Genomic DNA, 20,655 nt, shown 5'->3' on the forward strand with positions numbered 1-20,655 from the left:
TATGTTTAATGCTAACATTGTTAGAACATTATTCGCTAATGTTCTTATAACATTTTCAGCGGGTAGTTTTCTTTTTGTTCCCAGAATGTTCTCTTAAAAGTTCTAATAACATTCTTTAAAAACATTCTAAATATGTTTAATGCTAACATTGTTAGAACATTATTCGCTAATGTTCTTATAACATTTTCAGCGGGTAGTTTTCTTTTTGTTCCCAGAATGTTCTCTTAAACGTTTTAATAACATTCTTTAAAAACATTCTAAATATGTTTAATGCTAACATTGTTAGAACATTATTCGCTAATGTTCTTATAACATTTTCAGCGGGTAGTTTTCTTTTTGTTCCCAGAATGTTCTCTTAAAAGTTCTAATAACATTCTTTAAAAACATTCTAAATATGTTTAATGCTAACATTGTTGGAATATTATTCCCTAATGTTCTTATAACATTTTCAGCGGGTAGTTTTCTTTTTGTTCCAAGAATGTTCTTAAAAGATCGGATAACATTCTCTAAAAACATTCTAAAAATGTTTAATGCTAACATTGTTAGAACATTATTCCCTAATGTTCTTATAACATTTTTAGCGGGTAGTTTTATTTTTGTTCCCAGAATATTCTCTTAAAAGATGGCATAACATTCTCTAAGAACACTCTAAAAATGTTTTGTGATGACCTTCTATAAAGGTTTAATCATAACATTTTTAGAACATTACATCCCCTAACATTCTTATAAAGTTTTTAGCGGGAAGTTTTATTTTTGTTCCCAAAATGTTCTCTTAAACAAAAAAAATTCTTAGCTATAACATTGTTAAAACATACAATTTTATTAATCTCAAAACTAAAACATCAGAATCTAACAGGTTTATAAATGGCATCCACATAAATTATTAGAAGTTCTGCGTACAGTAAATGCCCAACATTAAATGAAGAAATCAGTAAAGTCCAATGTGCAATCATGCGTCTTGACTGCAGTGTTTGCTCAGAGCGCTCATCATCAGTCTTTGCTAGTCTTGGTTCTTGCAGAAGAATAATACAGTCATCTGTATTAATATGTGTTCTACTGTTCTCTCTTCTAGTTGTCCAGCTGCTCTCCCAGTTAGCAGCAGTGAACTCTATTCTCTGTTTGCATGGTAGGGTTTTTCCTCATAGCCTATAAAAGAAGATCATGCAACAGTGTAAACAGAAAGAATACAAATACATACATATTAAGATCACAAGCAATATTGACATTGAAAACTTTCAAAATTAGCCAGCCTAATTAGTAATCAGAAATTATGTAAAGACTAATTTATTGAAAGTATAAATATGATACCTTATGAGTATCTTTTTTGTTTCTGTAATTTAAAACATATACTTAATCCATATTAATAACACAACTAGAGGCTAAATTATGTGAACAAACGTTGATGTTGGCTTGAGAAGCCTGAACCTCGAACCAGGACTGGAACTCAGGTCGCCGTGAGCACAGCTCCAGCATGGCACAGCGCTGCCCATGAGGCTATTGCTCTGACTTAACAGCGCTTATATTGTCTATGGATCGTTACATTTCTTACAGATTTCTGCTTGTTTTAAATCAGATACAGATAAAGTAGCACTGCATTTGAATGTATTGGCGATAGAACTATTTCTAGAGTGAATTAATCAAACCTGTAAGTGCAGCATCTCTTTGCTATTAGTGTAGCTGTACGTTTTAGTTACTTCAAAAGCAGAAAGAAATATATGCTAAGCTAGTTATTTTAAAGCTAGTTATTTTAGTCAATAAAGTTTTAAATATGGATATTTTTCTTACAAAAACGCATCGCTTCGCTTTAGTGCTGGGCGGTTTGACCAAAAATTTATATCACGTTTTTTTTTCAAAATGATGCCGGTTTTCCGGTTTATGACGGTTTTTTTTTTTTCATGCATAATCAGGTGTTCAAAGCATTTTCTACTGGTTGAGAGAGGAATTACTGCAGTAAATTGACTTAGGATGGTCTATTTTACTGTCATTAGTGAATATTGTAGAATAGAATAGCGCCCAGTATAACCTAAAATTGTTATTTCTTAACGTTCTAATAACGTTCTTGTAACCAGGAAATAACGTTAATACAACGTTTATATAACGGGAGAATTGAACGTTCTTATAATGTTTTGAATAAAGGTCTTATAATAACCAAGAAATAACGTTAATACAACGTCTAAAAAACTGGACGTTTTGAATGTTCCTATAACATTCAGAAATAACGTTTTTATAACTTAATGGGAATGTGTTGAAAACGTTCTTATAACCTAAAATTGTCAGCTGGGGAAGAGGAGAGATTCGCAATTGCACTGAACACGTTTTAAGTGCAGGATTCTCTGAGCGAGTCCAGAGAAAATAGACCTATTCTAAAGCCTCGTACACACCGAGACGAATATCGGCTCGCGTTATTCGTCAGCGTTTTTCAACGCGTTTTTTGTGTTCACACCCAAGCGATTTTCGCTGACGATGGGCCGAGTGAACATGCAAATTTATTCCCTGACATTAGATGGCGCTTAATGTAAAACAGAAATACCCCGGTCCACAAAGTGCTTCTGACACTCGCTTGTCACTCAGAAGAAGAGAGCAAGTTTGTCGCGTTTGTCATATAGTTCTTTATTCTCGTTGGTGTCTCTTTATAAAGACACCAACAAGACCAGCAGCTCTACATTCATCTGGCCTTGCATCTTCCTTGTCTTATTTCTTCCCGGCAGAGTGTAGTCAGAGAATGTCTAATAAGTCTAATAATAATAATGTCTAATAAGAGAATGTCCGTAGACGGGCTTTGGTCATTAGACATTCTCTGGTTTGGTGTAGTAGACGATGTAAATCTTCTTCGCCATTACGTATGTGTGCTCGGCAAGACCGTTTTGTGTTTGAGCGCCCCCAAGTTGTGTTTTACTGTAACTTCAGAAGCTCCAGACACGTGAGCAAAAGCGCTAATCTCATTGGTCGGATAGTTTTTGACGCGGCGCGTCAAACCAAAAAAACGAACCCGAGGCGTTTTAAAAAAAATGACGCTTTTACGCGTGGCGTCTTGTTTAGTCACAAGGCGTTAAACGTTGCCGAATATCGCACGCGAAATTCGTCCCGGTGTGAACAGGCCTTTACGTGAGCAGCGTGTATCTGAGAGCGCGGCACATTATATTCCGCGCGTGAGCAGAGAGATTCCCGCTCGCGCATTATATTAATGTACTTTCGCGCTACAATAATGCGCTCTCGACATTTGACAGGAAAATAACGCCATAGTTCTGCAGCATCCATCTTCCCTGTAACGTAACACCAGAGCACTGCTGTTTACTCTCGCCTCGCAGTCGCTGCTTAGAAGTGCAACATTATAAAGGGTCCGTCTGAAACAGTGTCGCGTGGCGTAATGTCGTTCTGAACGTTGTGTAATTAAATACATCGGTATGGCGGTATATTAAAAATTAATATCATAACAAAAATATACACCGGTTTTCGGTATGAACCGGTATACCGCCCAGCACTACTTCGCTTCAAAAGGCCTTTATAACCCCGCCAGAGCCGTGTGGATTACTTTTATCATGGATGGATGCACTTTTATAGACTTAAAACAGAAACGGCCATTCACTGCCATTATAAAGCTCGGAAGAGCCAGGACATTTTTTAATATAACTCCGATTGTATTCGTCTGAAAGAAGAATGCCATATGCACCAAGGATGACTTGAGGGTGAGTAAATCATGGGCTAATTCTCATTTTTGGATGTCTTTTGGATGAGATCATTTATGGTCTGTGTTAGGTGCTTTTAGCACTAAAGCTCTAGGAGTTAAGAGTTGAAAATTTTTGTCTCAGAATAATAATAATAATAATAATAATATTTAGTTCAAATAGGTTAACAATATGTTGGCTTTCTTAAACCAACATAATTATTTCCTAACATTTGAACAAGATTACTATAATCTGTATTATAATATAAAGGTAATTCTGTGAAGATTTACAACAAGTTACAAAACCACCTACCAGTTACAAGTCTCTTTAGCTCCCATATCCATTCACCTCTGCAGGTTTATGTTTGACAGATTGTGTCCTTTACATTGACCATCAGCCCCAGAGTAATTACCTGAAATATTTTAAAACATGGTCTGTCAACATACAACGATATTACAAGCACATACAATATTTGCTAGAAACACAAAAGACTGAAAACGTTTTAGACTGAATGCTTTTTCCAATTTTCCCATTACCTCTTTATGAATTACTGAAATATTATTAACTTTTACTTTCAAAAGACAATAAGATTAACACTTTTAAGTTGCAAAAATAGAGTATTCATATACACAGAACACAATATTATAGTAGGCTACCTTTGTTGTAAATGGAGACTTTATTGCGTCATCGGTTTTATATTCATCTTCAAACAGGCAGTTTGGAGTCTGGATTAAAACATATCTAGCTGTTATTCAAAAGTAACATATACTCAGATTTAATGCGACTGTCATATAATTCTAAGAAAGTAAAATCTAACACTGAAAGACATATATCAAGGATAAGAGAAAGCTATATGTAAACTGAAAAATACACACAAAAAAAAACTTACAGTTGTGAAAGAGCTCTTCCGTTGACCAGGAGTTCTGTTGTTTGGCAATTTGTCAATTTAGACAACGGGCATTTTGCGCCGATTTCTTCAACAAAAACGTTACTTTCTTTGCGCTGTTTGTCGATTTCAAATGTTCTTACGTCATGAGAAAATCACGCTGTGATTGGTAGTTTTAAACGTCGATCCACAGTGACCCCCAATCAGCTTCTCGTCTCTTCTAAACACATTTCGCGCAACAGTTCAAACAGTTCAGAGTAATATCCTCAAAACACTTTACAAATGCTGTTTTGATAATCTCCTCTTTTAATATGGAACATTATGCCAATATTTTACAGGTTAAAATAATTCTACAATCTGTTACCTAAACAGCTTCCCTAAAATATCCTTAAAATGTTATGAGCTTTTGTTACTCATCATATTATGAGATTTTGTCATCTCAGGCCAATAATGTCCTCAAAACATTTGATGAATGTTGCTTTGATAATGTTCCTCCTTTGTTATTGTGCTAATGATTTATAAAAGATAACAACATCCCTAAAAAAATCCTCAAAATGTTTCATGCAAAATGTTAAAAAGTAAATTGAAAGGAATGTTTTATTTAAAACATTTTATCATCTCAGGACTAAATAATATCCTCAAAACATTTTACGAACGTTGATTTGATAATGTTCCTCTGTCATTATGGAACATTGTACCAATGTTTTATTGAGAACATTGTATTATCTGTTATCTCAACAACATTCCCAAAACATCCTCAAAATGTTACAGTTGTAATGTTCTTGCTTTGTTAACACTTCACATTACAAGAACGTTTTATAAAAAACACTCCGTCATCTCAGGCCTCAATGATATCCTCAAAACATTTTGCGAACGTTAATTTGATAATGTTCCTCCTCTGTTATTATGGAACATTGTACCAATGTTTTATTGAGAACATTGTATTATCTGTTATCTCAACAACATTCCCAAAACATCCTCAAAATGTTACAGTTATAATGTTCTTGCTTTGTTAACACTTCAAATTACAAGAACGTTTTATAAAAAAACACTCCGTCATCTCAGGCCTCAATGATATCCTCAAAACATTTTACGAACGTTAATTTGATAATGTTTCTCCTCTGTTATTATGGGACATTGTGTCAATGTTTTATAAAAGATGATTCTACAAACTTTTACCTCAACAACATCCTGAAAATGTTACATATAAAATGTTCTTGCTTTGTTAACACGTCACATTACAAGAACGTTTTATAAAAAACACTCCGTCATCTCAGGCCTCAATGATATCCTCAAAACATTTTGCGAACGTTGATATGATAATGTTCCTCCTCTGTTATTATGGAACATTGTGCCAATGTTTTATTTTGAACATTGTATTATCTGTTATCTCAACAACATTCCCAAAACATCCTCAAAATTTTACATTTAAAACGTTCTTGCTTTGCTAACACGTCACATTACAAGAACGTTTTATAAAAAACACTGTCATCTCAGGCCTCAATGATATCCTCAAAACATTTTGCGAACGTTGATATAATAATGTTCCTCTCCTATTATTATGGAACATTGTGCCAATGTTTTATTGAGAACATTGTCTTATCTGTTATCTCAACAACATTCCCAAAACATCCTGAAAATGTTACAGTTATAATGTTCTTGCTTTGTTAACACGTCACATTACAAGAACGTTTTATAAAAACACTCCGTCATCTCAGGCCTCAATGATATCCTCAAAACATTTTACGAACGTTGATTTGATAATGTTCCTCTCCTGTTATTATGGAACATTGTACCAATGTTTTATTTTGAACATTGTATTATCTGTTATCTCAACAACATTCCCAAAACATCCTCAAAATGTTACATTTAAAACGTTCTTGCTTTGCTAACACATCACATTACAAGAACGTTTTATAAAAAACACTGTCATCTCAGGCCTCAATGATATCCTCAAAACATTTTGCGAACGTTGATATGATAATGTTCCTCTCCTATTATTATGGAACATTGTGCCAATGTTTTATTGAGAACATTGTCTTATCTGTTATCTCAACAACATTCCCAAAACATCCTCAAAATGTTACAGTTAAAACGTTATATCTTAGTTTACATTTAACCTTATAGGAACATTATTTGAAATGATAAAACATCCATAAAACATTCTTAGAACATTACATTCAAATGTTTTCTTTAAAACATTAACCAAACTTGTAGGGAATGTTAGCCAAAGTTCTGAGAACGTTCCCTGCTAGCTGGGTAGGGGATTAACCCCGGAATCCCGGCCAAATTTGCCCATTGGCCCCTGTCCATCATGGCCTCCTAATCATCCCCATATAGCCTACTGATTGAATTCATCACGCTCTCTCCTCTCCATCTCTGTTATAAAAATGTAATGGGTTTTATTCAAGTATTTGTATGAGACTTTATCACTGTGCCACCCACCCACCCACGTCACTGTGATATACATGAGTGCAAAAACCTAATTTTTCTTATCAACCATTGAGCACATATTCGATAGACCATAATTGATCGAACTATAATAGTAAAATCAATATGTATTACGCCTCAATAAAAAAAATGAACAATGCAGTCGATGCTATATTTGTTCTGTGATGTTGCTTATTGCGTAGCGTCTATGTTTCGTCGGCATTTCTGTTATGAACGGGTTTGCAGGATTCTCTGTCATGTTTACCAAATTGTAACGTGGTTTGTTTGACTTGTCTAAAAACAAATACATACATTTTTTTTTCATGAATGTGAAGTAAATATGGACCATGGGAGAAACAACTTGATTGCTAATTCCATATTTCTATTAATATTTAAATTATTTATTATGGGTTTTATCCGAACAGTTTTTGTATGGGGCTTTATCACCGTGCCCCCGTAGCTATATAGTCACAGTGACATACACAAGTGCAAAAACCATACGCCAGCATGTCCTGTCATTTTTTACAAATTCCGCAACAAATGTAACTGCATTCGCGTTTAAAGAAGGTGTGTTGTATTTTCACGTTTTCCCATAATCGAACAAACATTTCAGGGCTGATAGTCAATTGTTCAAACTCCTACAACAGTAAAAATCTAACAAAAACCTTACAAACATGCGGGTAAAAGGTAAAATGCACAAATAATCCCCATAAAGTCCCCATAAAAACAAACAGACAAAACGTTCTGTAAATAGCCGAACATATATTATTGCTGCCAAAAGCCAGTCTCTTTTTAAAATCAACAGTATCAACATGTATCGATGTCTTGAGATCTTGTTTTCTCTCCCTCTAGCGTTTATATACGGGTTTGCAGGCTTCACTGTTATCTTCACCATTGTTTTGATGAACAAGTTGTTAAGAGGAACAAGTTGTTTGATAATTTCATATTTTTAGAAATATTTAATTAACAGTAATTTTAATAACATTTCGTACAAATATAGGCTATGAAATGCAATTTATTTTTGAGTAGTTAGATTCGTGTGATATCCAAAGTGACTTAAACTGCAATCAAGATATACATTTTTATCATATTTTATCATGCATTCCCTGGGAAATAAATCCACTGGTATTGCTGTAGCACCATGCCCTACGCTATACAGGAATTCATGTTAGATGATTTAAAATAATAGAACAGTGAGATGACGGTAATTCAGGATGAATGGGAGTTTCTTACATAAAATAACCATCAGCAGAACTAGCATTATCATTGTCAAACCTGCCAGAAAAAGCTACACAGAAAAAAAAGTTCACACTGCAGATGATTTAGATTAGGTTAGACATTGAACAGTTTATAAAACAAACCTCTGCGAGTGATCCGCCCAAGGACATATAGTAACAATAACAATAGTTTTCATCGATTTTTTTTAGGGGGTTTAGAGTAATCGAAGGCTTGGAGCCATAGCTGTGTGGACAAATGTCTCACATATAGCATATCAGCGTTAAGGGTGATTCAAAATACAACACACACACAACATTTTTTTTTAGAATTGTAAGATTCTGTTGTGACATTTACTCATAATTTGTTGTTATATTACAAAAAAAAACAAAGTTGAAATCTTACATACAGGTGACAACATTTAACATTGTATAAAATATTTGCAGCATGTTCTGTTCATGCTTGAACTAAAGATCAGTCACACATGAGAAATATGTTCATACAAACATATCAGACCAACAATATTACCCTAAAAAATGTTAACAATTTAGCCGAGTTGTCTTGAGCAAACAATATTATATTAAACAATGTTGCTGATATGTTTAGGGTTTATGATTCCCCAGTAGGCTACCTATTTTGCTTTTGATGGTTCATTTTTTATAGCTATTGTTGTTTTTGTCTTCAGTTTTCAGGCTGCACATCTGAAGATATCGCTGATTCTTGCTATTATCTCTTGAGGTCTTAAATGTGATGCAGACTGGGAAAAGTGGAGGTATTTTTGTGTTAATGAATGGATTGTGATGGAATTACATAGTTGAAGTGCCAGTGGCTCAAATATAAAGAGAATATCACTGGAATGCACATATCACTGGAATGTTTTAATAATATGTTGGGACTATAAAGTCATGCTTTACTCAAATGAAAACTTTCAGTTTAACAAAATACTTAATTTTTATGCGTGCAGTAAATTACTTGGAAATATGAATTTTAATTTTCCTAAAGTTGCCTATATATTGCGTTCAACATGCTCCTTCGTTAACTCTTTAGCATATGCATAATATTTGTATGTTCCTCATGTGATTTAGTTTGCATATTTGTATCCTATTGTAACAAAACTACTAAATGAAAGTGGCAAATGTAGCTGAAGAGAATCTACAAAGAGAGCAATTCTTTAATTTCCAGGGATGTAAAATGTTCTAGTCATATGTGATGGCACTTCTGTTTTTGATTGGCGCTGCAGCCTTTTGTCTAACTGTGACTCTTTTGCACAGTAATAAACAGCTGTGTCTTCAGTCTTCAGGCTTTTTATCTCCAAGTAAACCATGTTTTTGCTGGTGTCTTTTGTGATGGAGAACTGGCCCTGTAGAGACTGAGCAAAAATAGTGCCAGTGCCACTGTCAATGCGGCCGATCACTCCAGTCCTCTCCCTGGTTTCTGACGGATCCAGTGCAGCCAGCTAAGGGAGAGTCCAGAAACCACACAAGATAGTGTGACTGATTCTCCAGGTTTCTTTACCTCAGAGCCAGAAGAGGTCAGTGATTGACCATGTGCCTCTGGAACTAAGACAGAATGTTCACATAATTAAAACATCATTGGATTAAAATATGCATATTCAGAAAGTTTCTTAATGAGATTGGATTTAAACTTACATGAAACCAGTACAAAGAGAGTAAAATAACTCAGGTTCATCTTCCTCTAAGACCAATGCAGTACAATAAAAAAATATATGTTTCTGGTGTGTGAAGAAGCTTTTAAAAATCCAATTTTTAAACATTCCGAACTTCATTTGAATAAGGGAGGATCTTAAAAACTATACAAAATCTGCTTTGCTTCCCCTTAGTGTTAATCAGTGATCACCCTGTTTTTCAGATAAAGATGCTATATATATATATAATATCATTACGTTATATATTAAGGTATAACTAGGTAAAACATCCAAAATAACTTTTTATTCAAGTCTTAAATAATATTAAATATGGTTGTATCAACCTGATAACTTTATATAGGTGTGCAATTCACCTTTATAGTCATTTATACAGTCTTTCGTTGCTTATGCGTTATTATTATTATTTACATTCACTCAAAACCTGTTGATAACTCGGCTGTTGACTTTCTTGAACACTGCATATCGGAGGTAAAAATATGGATGTCACAATTTTCTTTGTGTCAACAGTGACAAGACTGAGGTTATGCTGATTGGTTCACCCCACCAAATACGTAAAGCTGGCACTTTAAGCTTAAAGGTGGATGGCTCTACTTTGGAGTTTCAAACAAAATGTAAAAATCTGGGGGTGCTATTTGATTCAAACTTAACATTTGATCCTCATGTGTTAACATGGTTAAAGTATGGTTTTTTTTTAACCTCCTTTTTTTAAGTCCTCCTTAAGGACCTTTAACATTGCAAGACTGTGCCCCATGTTATCTTTATCCGTGGTAGAAAAACTGAACAACACGTTTGTTTTTTCTCGCATCGACTATTGTAATGCTCTGCTCGCTGGGGTCTCTAACTGTAAATAAATTGCAGGAGCCTATGTTCAAAACTCAGCTGCTAGAATCCTGACAAGGTCCAGGACAAGTGAGCACATCACTCCAATCTTGGAGTCCTTGCACTGGCTTCCTGTCAGGTTTCATCTGCGGTAGCTTAGACACAAGGCCCTGTATGATTTATCTCCAGAATACATGTCTGAATTTTGGACTGTCTACTACACCCCAAGTCGTAATCTCCGCTCGTCTGATTCTGGCTTTTTAACTATTCCTGCAACTCGTTTACGCTCTATGTGTGACTGGCTTTTTCTTCTTTGTCTCCAAAACTGTGGAATTCTCCCCTCACTGAGATTAGACATGCTGAATCCTCTAGTGTTTTTAAATCTTCTCTTAAAAAAAACAACAGGTTAGCATATATGTGATTTTTTTTTCATGTCTTTTAAATTGATTTTGATTGTATGAATCATTTTTGATTTGTTTGTTTTTTTCTTTTTATCTCGATGTATCGTTTCTGTTTGTCTTTGTAAAGCACTCTGAGATGCAACTTTTAAAGGCGCTATATAAAATAAAGTTAATTATATATTACTATTTTATTGATGCTTAAAAGACATTGTTTTAACAACATGCAGCACAAACATGGCCAATACTCTCCATATTTTTAACCTTGTGCTACTCTTATCTTTTATTATCATATTTTTGCAATCAGTGTCCTTAACAGTATAGTTATAATACCTCACGGGATGAAGCTGCCATGTCAAAAAATATACAGAACATGATTTCTTAGAGGTTGAGCCGAAATATTGAACACCGCATGAAACACAGAGATTAATAAGTCTATTATGTCAATCGTAAGAGAGAAAGTTTAATTTGAATGTTGAGTATAGCATGAAAAAAAGAAGTGTAAAAAATCTAAGACTCAAAATTATTTAGTGACTAGACTAACTTTAAATTGACCTATGAACAGAGTGTGGGTCAACCCTTCAGCACATTTCCCCCCAATACTCTTTTTGTAGATTTTATTTACAAGTTGATTTATTTATTTGGTCAGTATATTTTATTTTCATATGATATTTAAGTACTGATTACATTTATAGCACAGATTTATAGCACAGTTATAAATATGTTTCCTACAAAATTATTTGAATATATAAAGGTTTGTTTACATAACAGCATTGCAGTTTTAGTATTTGTGTTTTTGTCATTTTGTCTAATAATGGTAATGTGATATTGTAACTATAATTGTAACATTTCTGGTTGTTATTCTGGGCAATCATAACAATAATAGCGGTAGCAGCCAGCATTAACAGATGTGCAAGCGAGTAAAGATGATGGTTTGGGGGTCAGTGGTGTGCAGTGGTGTTCTGAAATGAGGTAAAATCTCTTACTGTTTTTATGTAAATTCATGTTGACATTTTTTATGTTAAAGAAAATTTACTTACAATATTAAGAAAACATTTTGTTTATTGTTCTGTTATTAATTATTGTGCCCACTTGAAGACCCTAGAGATGTTCCCTACTCCGCTCAATCCAGAGGGTTGTTATGGGGGGACCGCACTGTGGTTGCAGCCGTTGTGTGTGCTGACGCGCAATACACTGTATTAACACCAGACAGAAAATTCACGTCACCAGATGGAAAGAATGGATGGAGAAGCATAGGTTACTGTAAAGCTACGTCTTAGTTGGTGATTATCTTGGCGAAAGCCGAGTACAAATCAGCATGAAGTTTTAACATCTACTCTCGTGTAATGGAAATCAAATTAAGTATATTTCTCATCAAGTTAGTGCTTTTAAGCATTTTTATATTTATTCCAAAAATAACTATAAGAACGCATTAACAAATTTCATGTGTCATGTATATTTTATTTGTGAACTGATGTTCAGCTGTTCTTTTTAATGGTCAATTGTTTTCAGATCAGCAGTCATCAAAGCGCATTAAACACTGCAGGTGTCATGAATGTCACAGACATGGAAATACCTTTAATTTCACTCAAATGATTGCTCAAAACTAGCTGCTAGTACTGTAGGTCTATGATGTTGCTGGAGGACTTGTGCTTGTGTGACATCCTAATGAGGGCCTGGCTAAATGAGGTCAGTGAGGAGGACGCAGTGAGATGTTTTGGCATTTCAGGATGTGACTGAAAGTGGTGGTTGTTACTGAGCTCTTGCTGGCACTGATCTGTGGCTTTGCTTATTTTGTAGCATCACAACAGATATTAAAGCAAGAGTACTGTACATTTGAACAAACTAATCACTTTTTGGCCTGGAGTTACAGAGACAATATTGTATCAAATTCAAGAAATTAAACAAGTAAATATGGGAGTAAAGATCAAAAACTGCAGTCTCCATCAAAAGTAAACCTTGTCCTTTCAGTGTCATGCAAATGATAAGTGGATTTCAGATACAAACAAGAAAGCATCTGAATTTAAAAAAACAGAGAGAATTATAATAATAGTAAAAATATGAATCATAGCCTAACTGGTATTTTCTTTGTGTGGTTATAGAGCTGCTTCAACAGTTGGAGTCACTGTGTCTGTCGAGCACAGTAATAAACAGCAGTGTCCTCTTCTCTCAGACTCTTGGCTTCAAGATACTGTGTACTTTGAGACACGTCCTCACTCATAGTGAAGTGACTTTTCACAGAGTCTTGCGTAAATAAGATAATCTGAGCTAGAACTACTGCCAGTGTTTACTCTCCCAATCCACTCCAGAGCTTTCCCTGGCTTCTGTCTGATCCAGTGCATGTAGTGCTCTGTCATTGTAAAACCAGATATTTTACAGGAGATCTTCACTGTTTCTCCTGGTCTCTTTATCACAGCAGAAGACTGATCTAATCGAATTTCATCACCACTGATACCTGTGGAATAAAAGACATAAATCATATTAACAGTGAATCTGAACTAAATTTTCTGTTTGCTAGAATAACACAAATGTCAAAATTACCTTGTTGAGATACAATCACCATAAAGATGAGATGCCAAATGCTACTTGACACCATTGTCAAAACTTTTGCTATATGTAAATGCTGCTAATACTATTTCACTGGACAGTGAACAGTGAGCTGGATGTGTGTGTTATATAGACGTAAATTAGCACATTTGCATAGTTTTCTCAGGCTTTACTTAGAGTTACTTAGTCCAGAATTGTTTATTGTGGACTCAAATTTAGGTATGTGTGTAATTTAAATGATGTCAGTACGCTGGTTTTTGATTATTTTTAAGTTATTTTTGTTAAGTTTTCAGAAAAAGGTTGTTTCATTTTTAAGTAAATGACTCCCTCTTCTGGAGCTCTGCTGCTGTGCACTATGATATAATATATATTAGCATTGTGATAAATTTCTTCAATACACTTTTATTCAGATTTTATTATTAATATAAATTATAGTAATATATTAATACAAGTTATATTTATTGTTTAACCAAAACATAACAACAAATCGTATTTCGTTTCACAGACTCAAAATAATAATGTTAGATGTCATAACATTAAGTCCATTTAGTATGTGTGAGTGTGGTAATGTGTCTGAATATGATCATGAAGCAGGTATTAAGTGTGTTGATCATTGTGTTGATGTTTTTGTCAGTTTCTCACATTAAGCTGAGCCACTGTGTCTGTCTTTGCACAGTAATACACAGCTGTGTCCTCAGTCTGCAGGCTGCTGATGTCTAAGTACAGCTCATTCTGGTCTGTGTCTCTGGAAATAGTGAAGCGACTCTTGAAGGAATTTCCAGAGTGTATTGCTCCATTGCCCCATATGATCCCGATCCACTCCATGACTTTTCCAGGGGGCTGCCTGATCCAAGCTGTACCATAGTCTTTGAGAGCATATCCAGAGATCTGACAGGACAACCTGACTGATTGACCAGGAGCTTTAATCTGTGCAGGAGACGAGGTCAGTGAGATGCCAGAAACATCTGTAAAAGAAAACATTAACACCATACTGTGAGAGTCAGTCCAGTCTCATTTCATCTGTTTCTAACTATATAAATATTTGAATAATTACAGTCAGCAACAGAAAGATTCACTTTTCTGATGTGACTGAATGAATCCACTCACATGGCACAAAGGCGCATAAAATGAGTAGAATTTGACTCATGATTGATTTCCGAATCAGACAGGACATCCACACCGCTTTTGTCCTAGTGGCTGATCCTCTACTCGAAGGAACTGACACTCTTATTTATTCATGTGGATGGTGAACATTTGCATATTAAAAAGCTGGGAAATGACCTTCCCCTAGAACTGCTGTACAGCCAAACATTTTTTGTTGCATCCGTTTCCTGTTATCATTGTAAAGTTGCTTTGGAACAATCTGTATTTGTAAAAAGAGCTATATAAATGAAGGTGACTTGACTTGATTATTAACTTAGTTAAATCAGGATATGATTTTGTAGCTTCAGCTTCTGTGACCTAAAAGGCTTTCATAACGTGTTTGCATCTTTGGTTTACATATAGGGTGTTGGAGGTTCTTGGGGTCTGTTGTGGTTACCCTCAGCCCTTCTGTGAACTGGCGCATCTGTGGTTTTATTCTGGAGTGAGACCTCAGGTCTCTTTAAGCCGAAGTGGGCAATACCGGGACTGGGTGAGCTGTCCACCTGCTTTGAGGAGATGTCGATGGAGAGCTCTGTCCTGCTTGACCCAGTGTCTTGGATGCGGCCCCCCGATAACTCCATGCGCCGCAGGCTGGACTTTGGAGAGCGTTGGTTGGAGGAGGAATCTGAAGCATGCCTGGAGGTGGATTCGGAGTTGAGGGATCTTGCGTCGTAGATATTTTTTTTTTTTACAAATGGAATTTTACTCTCTTTATTAATGTTTTAACTCCACATTTCTGCAGACTTTGGAGGATTTATGATATATTTTAAATTTATATAAAAAAATTAATTTAAAAAAATTTAAATAGGTTTTTATACAAAAACAGTGTATGTTAAAAGACCCACTTTAGAAAAGAACCAAATTTCTAAATTTCATTTATGGGGATAATATGGATCATTTTACATGGTTTAGTGTAACATTTTTGCCCATCTTTTGGAAAATGTAGTTTTAAAAGTAAAAAAATTATCATTTTAGCCACTAGATGGCTATAGCTCCACTATATGCTATTTGCTATTTGACTAACTGAAAGATATCTTTTCACGTTTCTCCAGTTGGATTCATATCTAAATATTATGAAATCACAATTCTAACAATAAAAATTAATTTCTTTGTACTGAATATCTTTTTCAATAATGTTACATTATGATTAGAATCAAACCTGAAAAAGATAAAAGTTGAGTTTTTAGAGTTTATCATTTATTTCAATATTTTTTCATATAATTGTACAAATGTAATCTACACTTCAGTTACTAACTGTAAAAGAACATACACTGTAAAATCTAACATTGTTCTTACTAACTATTGTTTAGTTAACTTTACTTAATCTCCGATAATGTGTTGAACTTACTTAAAAAAACAATAGTAATCTGTACTTTTTGCGTGCTATGCCTTCATTACTCAGAAAACCCTATTAAACATTAATTGACTGGTTTGAGTACCATTTTGCCAAAAAAAAAAAAAAAAAAAAAAAAAGGCGGGACAAATGGTTTTTGATGCGGGGCAATTCTTAATAGTATTTTCACTAATTTCTTCCACTTCTGCAGTCATCGTTCTTCTTCGTTGCATACGCTCATTTACCAGTCATCTTGAATGTTATTGTCAATACAACTAAACATTTTGGGAGAACGTCACATAAGTTGACTTCTTAAATTCATGTTGATTTCCTAAAATCAACCTAAAATTTCTCACCATTCTTGTGATTAGTGTTCCCTTTGGTTGGGCACTTGGAACTTCATTTATATCATTCTGATACTCTTCTAATTGATGCAACATGAAATCACAGTTTTTTGATTTCAAAGGAAGTGAAGTGATAAGTGAAGAGACTTCACTTCCTTTGAAATCAAATAACTGTGATTTCATGTTGCTGTGATTTCATGTTGGCAAAATGGTACTCAAACCAGTCAAGTACTGTTTAATAGGGTTTTCTGAGTAATGAAGGCATAGCACGCAAACAGTACAGATTATTATTTTTTTTTAAGTAAGTTCAACACATTATCGGAGATTAAGTAAAGTTAACTAAACAATAGTTAGTAAGAACAATGTTAGATTTTACAGTATATGTACAGTTATATTATATATTGAGTACAAGTACATGACATGAAATAGCAAATCACATAGTGGAGCTATAGCCTTCTAGTGGCTAAAATTATCATTTTTTACTTTTAAAACTACATTTTCCAAAATATGGGCAAAAATTTTACACTAAACCATGTAAAATTAAATTTAGAAATTTGGGTCTTTTATAATGTGAATTTTTACATAAAAAGCTGTTTTTGTATAAAAAAACCTATTTAATTTTTTTTTAAAATTTATTTATAAAAGTTTAAAATATATCACAAATCCTCCAAAATTCAAAAAATGTGGAGTATAAACATTAATAAACAGAGTAAAATTTGTTAATAAAAAAAACACTATTATTCTGTTACAAAATTACATCTTATTGCCTGGGGTCTCTGGAGGGAACACAATAACAAAGTAACAAAATTACCAAAGCATTCACTTGGTTACGTAACATGATTACTTATATCAATCAGACCAAAGAACACATATAAAGTATCACAAGCATTATAAGAATGCAGCATTCATATCAAAATCAACCACAAAGAGACTTAATGAATTGCTCATCCTTTATAGCCACGTAATGCAAAAGTGACTGAGTAACATACAGACATACTGGTCTTCCAGCCAATGAGGAGGTAATCTTACATGGGTAGAAACCCTTTGAAGAGCTTCAGGCGCTTGAGGCAGGAAGGAAGGAGGAAGAAGAAGAAACTGCGACAAGTCCACATGATCCATGTCAGTAGCCTCCGAAACAGGTGCAACAGAATGAAGCAGGTGAGAAGCATATCAGTTCTTCTCATAATCAGCAGGATAACAGGTAAATACACACACCCCGTTTACGCACAATTTGACGAAGGTTGGCAAATCTTGGAGTTGGAATGCACACACGCACCCAATCCTACATTTTGAAATCAGGAGTGTGAGCTACATGTCTGAAGTCAGTGTATGCTTTCATTTTCTTTTTTTTTAAGAAACTCGCTAAAGCGCAGGAGCATCCTGACGTGTGGAGGAAGGAGGAATAACAATAAGACGCGTATGGATCTTTCTGTCATGAAGCAACTCAAATGGGGATTGTCCTGTGTCAGAATGTGGTGTAGCACGATACACTTGGAGAAATTTCATGACTGAATGTTTCCACGGCTTTACTTCCAGAACAGCAGACTGAATGCAGCTTTTCAGCACACAATAAAAGCGTTCTACAGCTCAATTTGAGGAAGGGAGGTTCAAAGAAGTATGTGTTGAATGTCTCTCTCTTTCAAGAATGTAGAAAATTCTGCTGACGTGAATTGTGTCCCGTTATCAGACACAATAATACATGGATTGCCGTATCTACTGAACACAGATGACAAGAAGGTGATAACATTTTGAGTAGTGATGCAGCGGCGCAGCAGAGATGTTGGCAGAATTGTTGGAGAACAGACACATTTGACAGGTCTGGATGCGCTCTTTAACCAGACAATCAATGTGGCCACCAGTACAGGTCACGAAGGCACTGTTTTGTGTGCACAATTCCCTGGTGACCTTCGTGAGCTAACTTCACCAATGTGTGCCATAGGTGCACGACAGGTACAACCAGATGTGATCCTCTGAACACATAATCCTACTGCACACTCAGTTCGTCATGTATTTGAAAGTATGGATGTAGAATATTATCCATTGAAATTGAAGAGGAAGGCCAACCGCAAGCTATATGTGCACATAATGCACTCAGTTCAGAGCATGAAGCAGAGGCAGAAGCAAACTCACCAGGTGACAAACGCCACAAACTCAGGATCAGCATCCAAGCAGTCTTCATCTGAAGCAGGCAAAGGCAGACCAGAAAGACACTCAGTGGTGTTTTGAGCCCCAGGCTGGTAAATCATCTCAAAGTTAAAGAGGTTACGTGCTACACCACAGTAACCGTACTGCGCATTCCGGCTCAATCAGTACCTTTGGATGAGAGCTGCACAGTTTACGCCTGGTGGTCCGTCTGAGGAGGAATTTACTACACCAAAAGTAGGTTTGCCACTTTTCAACGGCCCAGACACATGCAAGTGCTTCTTTATCAATGGTTGAGTACTTGCGTTCAGCAGGTGACAATATCCAGGACATAGAAGCGACAATGCGCTCAGTCTTATCCTCATGAACTTGAGCAAGAACAGCATCCGTAGTCAGAGGCCACCGTAGGCAAATCTGGGTCGAACAATGAAAGTGCAGGGCTGTAAATGAGCAACCTTTTTACAGTATCAAAGCATTGCTGAGCCTCCTTGGTTCAGACAAAATCTGAGCCCTCTCTGATGCAAGCATGCAGAGGTTCAACTTCTGTGGCAAGATTAAGAATGAATTTATTATACCACGATAGTAGCCAGATGAAAGAGCGGAGTTGGGGTGCATCTTTTGGGGCTAGTGCATGAAGAATGGCAGAAAAAATATCCTAAACAGGCTGAATTATTGCACATTCACCAAATGGCCCATGAAGCGCATATTGGTTTTGTTGAACTGGCATTTCGATTGATTCAGCTTCAGTCCAGCATCCTGTAAGTGTTGAACAACGGCTTTGAGCGTGTGATCATGTTCAGTTTGTGTACGTCCCCAGAGAATGATATTGTCAAGGTAATTGTCAACATTCGGAAGTCCCTGTAAAACTGTAGCCAACATTTTCTGAAAGGGAAATGGTGCTGAAGCAAGTGGACTAGGTACGCAGCAAAATCTGAAAAGTCCTTTGTGAGTAATGAAGGCTGTCAGATCGCGGCTCTCCTCGTGTAATGGCAACTGAAAATAAGCACTTTCCAAATCGATATTGGAAAATAAGCTGCTCCCCTTAACAAAGACTACAGTTCCTCAATGTGTGGTAGCTATCCGTAACTACAGCCTTGTTGGGTTCTCACAGATCCATGTGTAACCCGTGTCGTGGCAAGTGTGTTACCCTCACTCTCCTCAGTAAAAGACACAGAGGGAAGTGAAAGAAGACACTGCTTCAATCTATGGACCAGCGATCAGAAGACCAGAATTCGCTCAAGAGACTGTGTTAGCAGCAAAGAAGCACAGGGACACACTGTTTTGAGTTAGAAAAACAGGTACGATATATTTAAAAGGAATAACAAGCAATTAAGACAAAAAAAAAAAGAAAATGTTCAAAAAGACAATAAAATTAAATTATTACCACATCACATAAAAGAAAATAAACCAGAAATAAATAAACTCTTATTTGAATCCTAATTGTAACCTTTTATTCTTTCTTTTTATCTACTATAATTTATACTTTCTATTTAGTTTTAAATCTAATTTCACCTAATTAGCTTTTATTTTGGTATAAGTAAGATATAAGGTTTCTTTAGTTATTTGAATTATTCCTAATTTGACTTATTTATATTAAGAATACTTTTCTCCTCTGGTCTGATTTAAATGTAACTTTTCAATTTCAACCTTTCAAATTACCTTTCAGTTCACTCTTATTACCCAAAAATAGAAATTATGAACACTTAATAGACAAATCAAAAGAAATAAATCACAATAGAATTGAAACAAAATAACAATAAAGAAAATAAATCACCGTCCAATTATCTCAGTGTTCACAGAAATCTCAATGTGATATGAGATTTTATCTCAGTTCTCAGCTCCAGTTCAATGTTCCTTCACGAGATCCTTCTTCCGCAACTCAAGTTAACTCACAGTTCAATAGCAACAGGAAGAGAAAACCTGTACTCAATCCTACCACAATATTCACAGTTCGATTCGCAGTTCGATCCTTATTTGGGCATGGCTCGCCAGTTCCTGCTTGCACCAACTCTAGAACTTTCGCTGTGAAGCAGGGACATCTCACGTGCAGCTTTCTCGATTCTCGTT

The 20,655-nt window shown here is 35.3% G+C and overlaps 1 protein-coding gene, 1 long non-coding RNA gene, 1 pseudogene and 1 gene segment (V, D, J or C); all 4 read right to left on the reverse strand.

Moving 5' to 3' along the window:
• LOC143721976 (immunoglobulin gamma-1 heavy chain-like) overlaps nucleotides 1-14,826 on the reverse strand; it is a 108,237-nt gene extending 93,411 nt beyond the window's left edge. The window contains 2 exon segments of the C gene segment in view: nucleotides 14,284-14,591; nucleotides 14,734-14,826. Coding sequence covers nucleotides 14,284-14,591; nucleotides 14,734-14,800 — 375 coding nt within the window.
• Nucleotides 1-20,655, reverse strand: part of LOC143722427 (uncharacterized) — a 218,227-nt gene that overhangs the window by 163,559 nt on the left and 34,013 nt on the right. The window lies entirely within an intron of this gene.
• On the reverse strand, nucleotides 847-4,667 carry LOC143721991 (uncharacterized). Its single transcript, XR_013196816.1, has 4 exons — nucleotides 4,555-4,667; nucleotides 4,322-4,390; nucleotides 3,978-4,077; nucleotides 847-1,146 (listed from the first exon to the last, which is right to left on the reverse strand). It is a non-coding gene; the product is annotated as an uncharacterized LOC143721991 (long non-coding RNA).
• Nucleotides 13,195-13,718, reverse strand: LOC143721982 (Ig heavy chain V region 6.96-like; annotated as a pseudogene). Its single transcript, XR_013196807.1, has 2 exons — nucleotides 13,621-13,718; nucleotides 13,195-13,534 (listed from the first exon to the last, which is right to left on the reverse strand). The product of XR_013196807.1 is annotated as an Ig heavy chain V region 6.96-like (transcript).

Source organism: Siphateles boraxobius, unplaced genomic scaffold (genome assembly GCF_051911475.1).
Source record: "Siphateles boraxobius isolate OS27281-9 unplaced genomic scaffold, OSU_SipBor_1 66, whole genome shotgun sequence".
NCBI classification, from domain to species: Eukaryota; Metazoa; Chordata; class Actinopteri; order Cypriniformes; family Leuciscidae; genus Siphateles; species Siphateles boraxobius.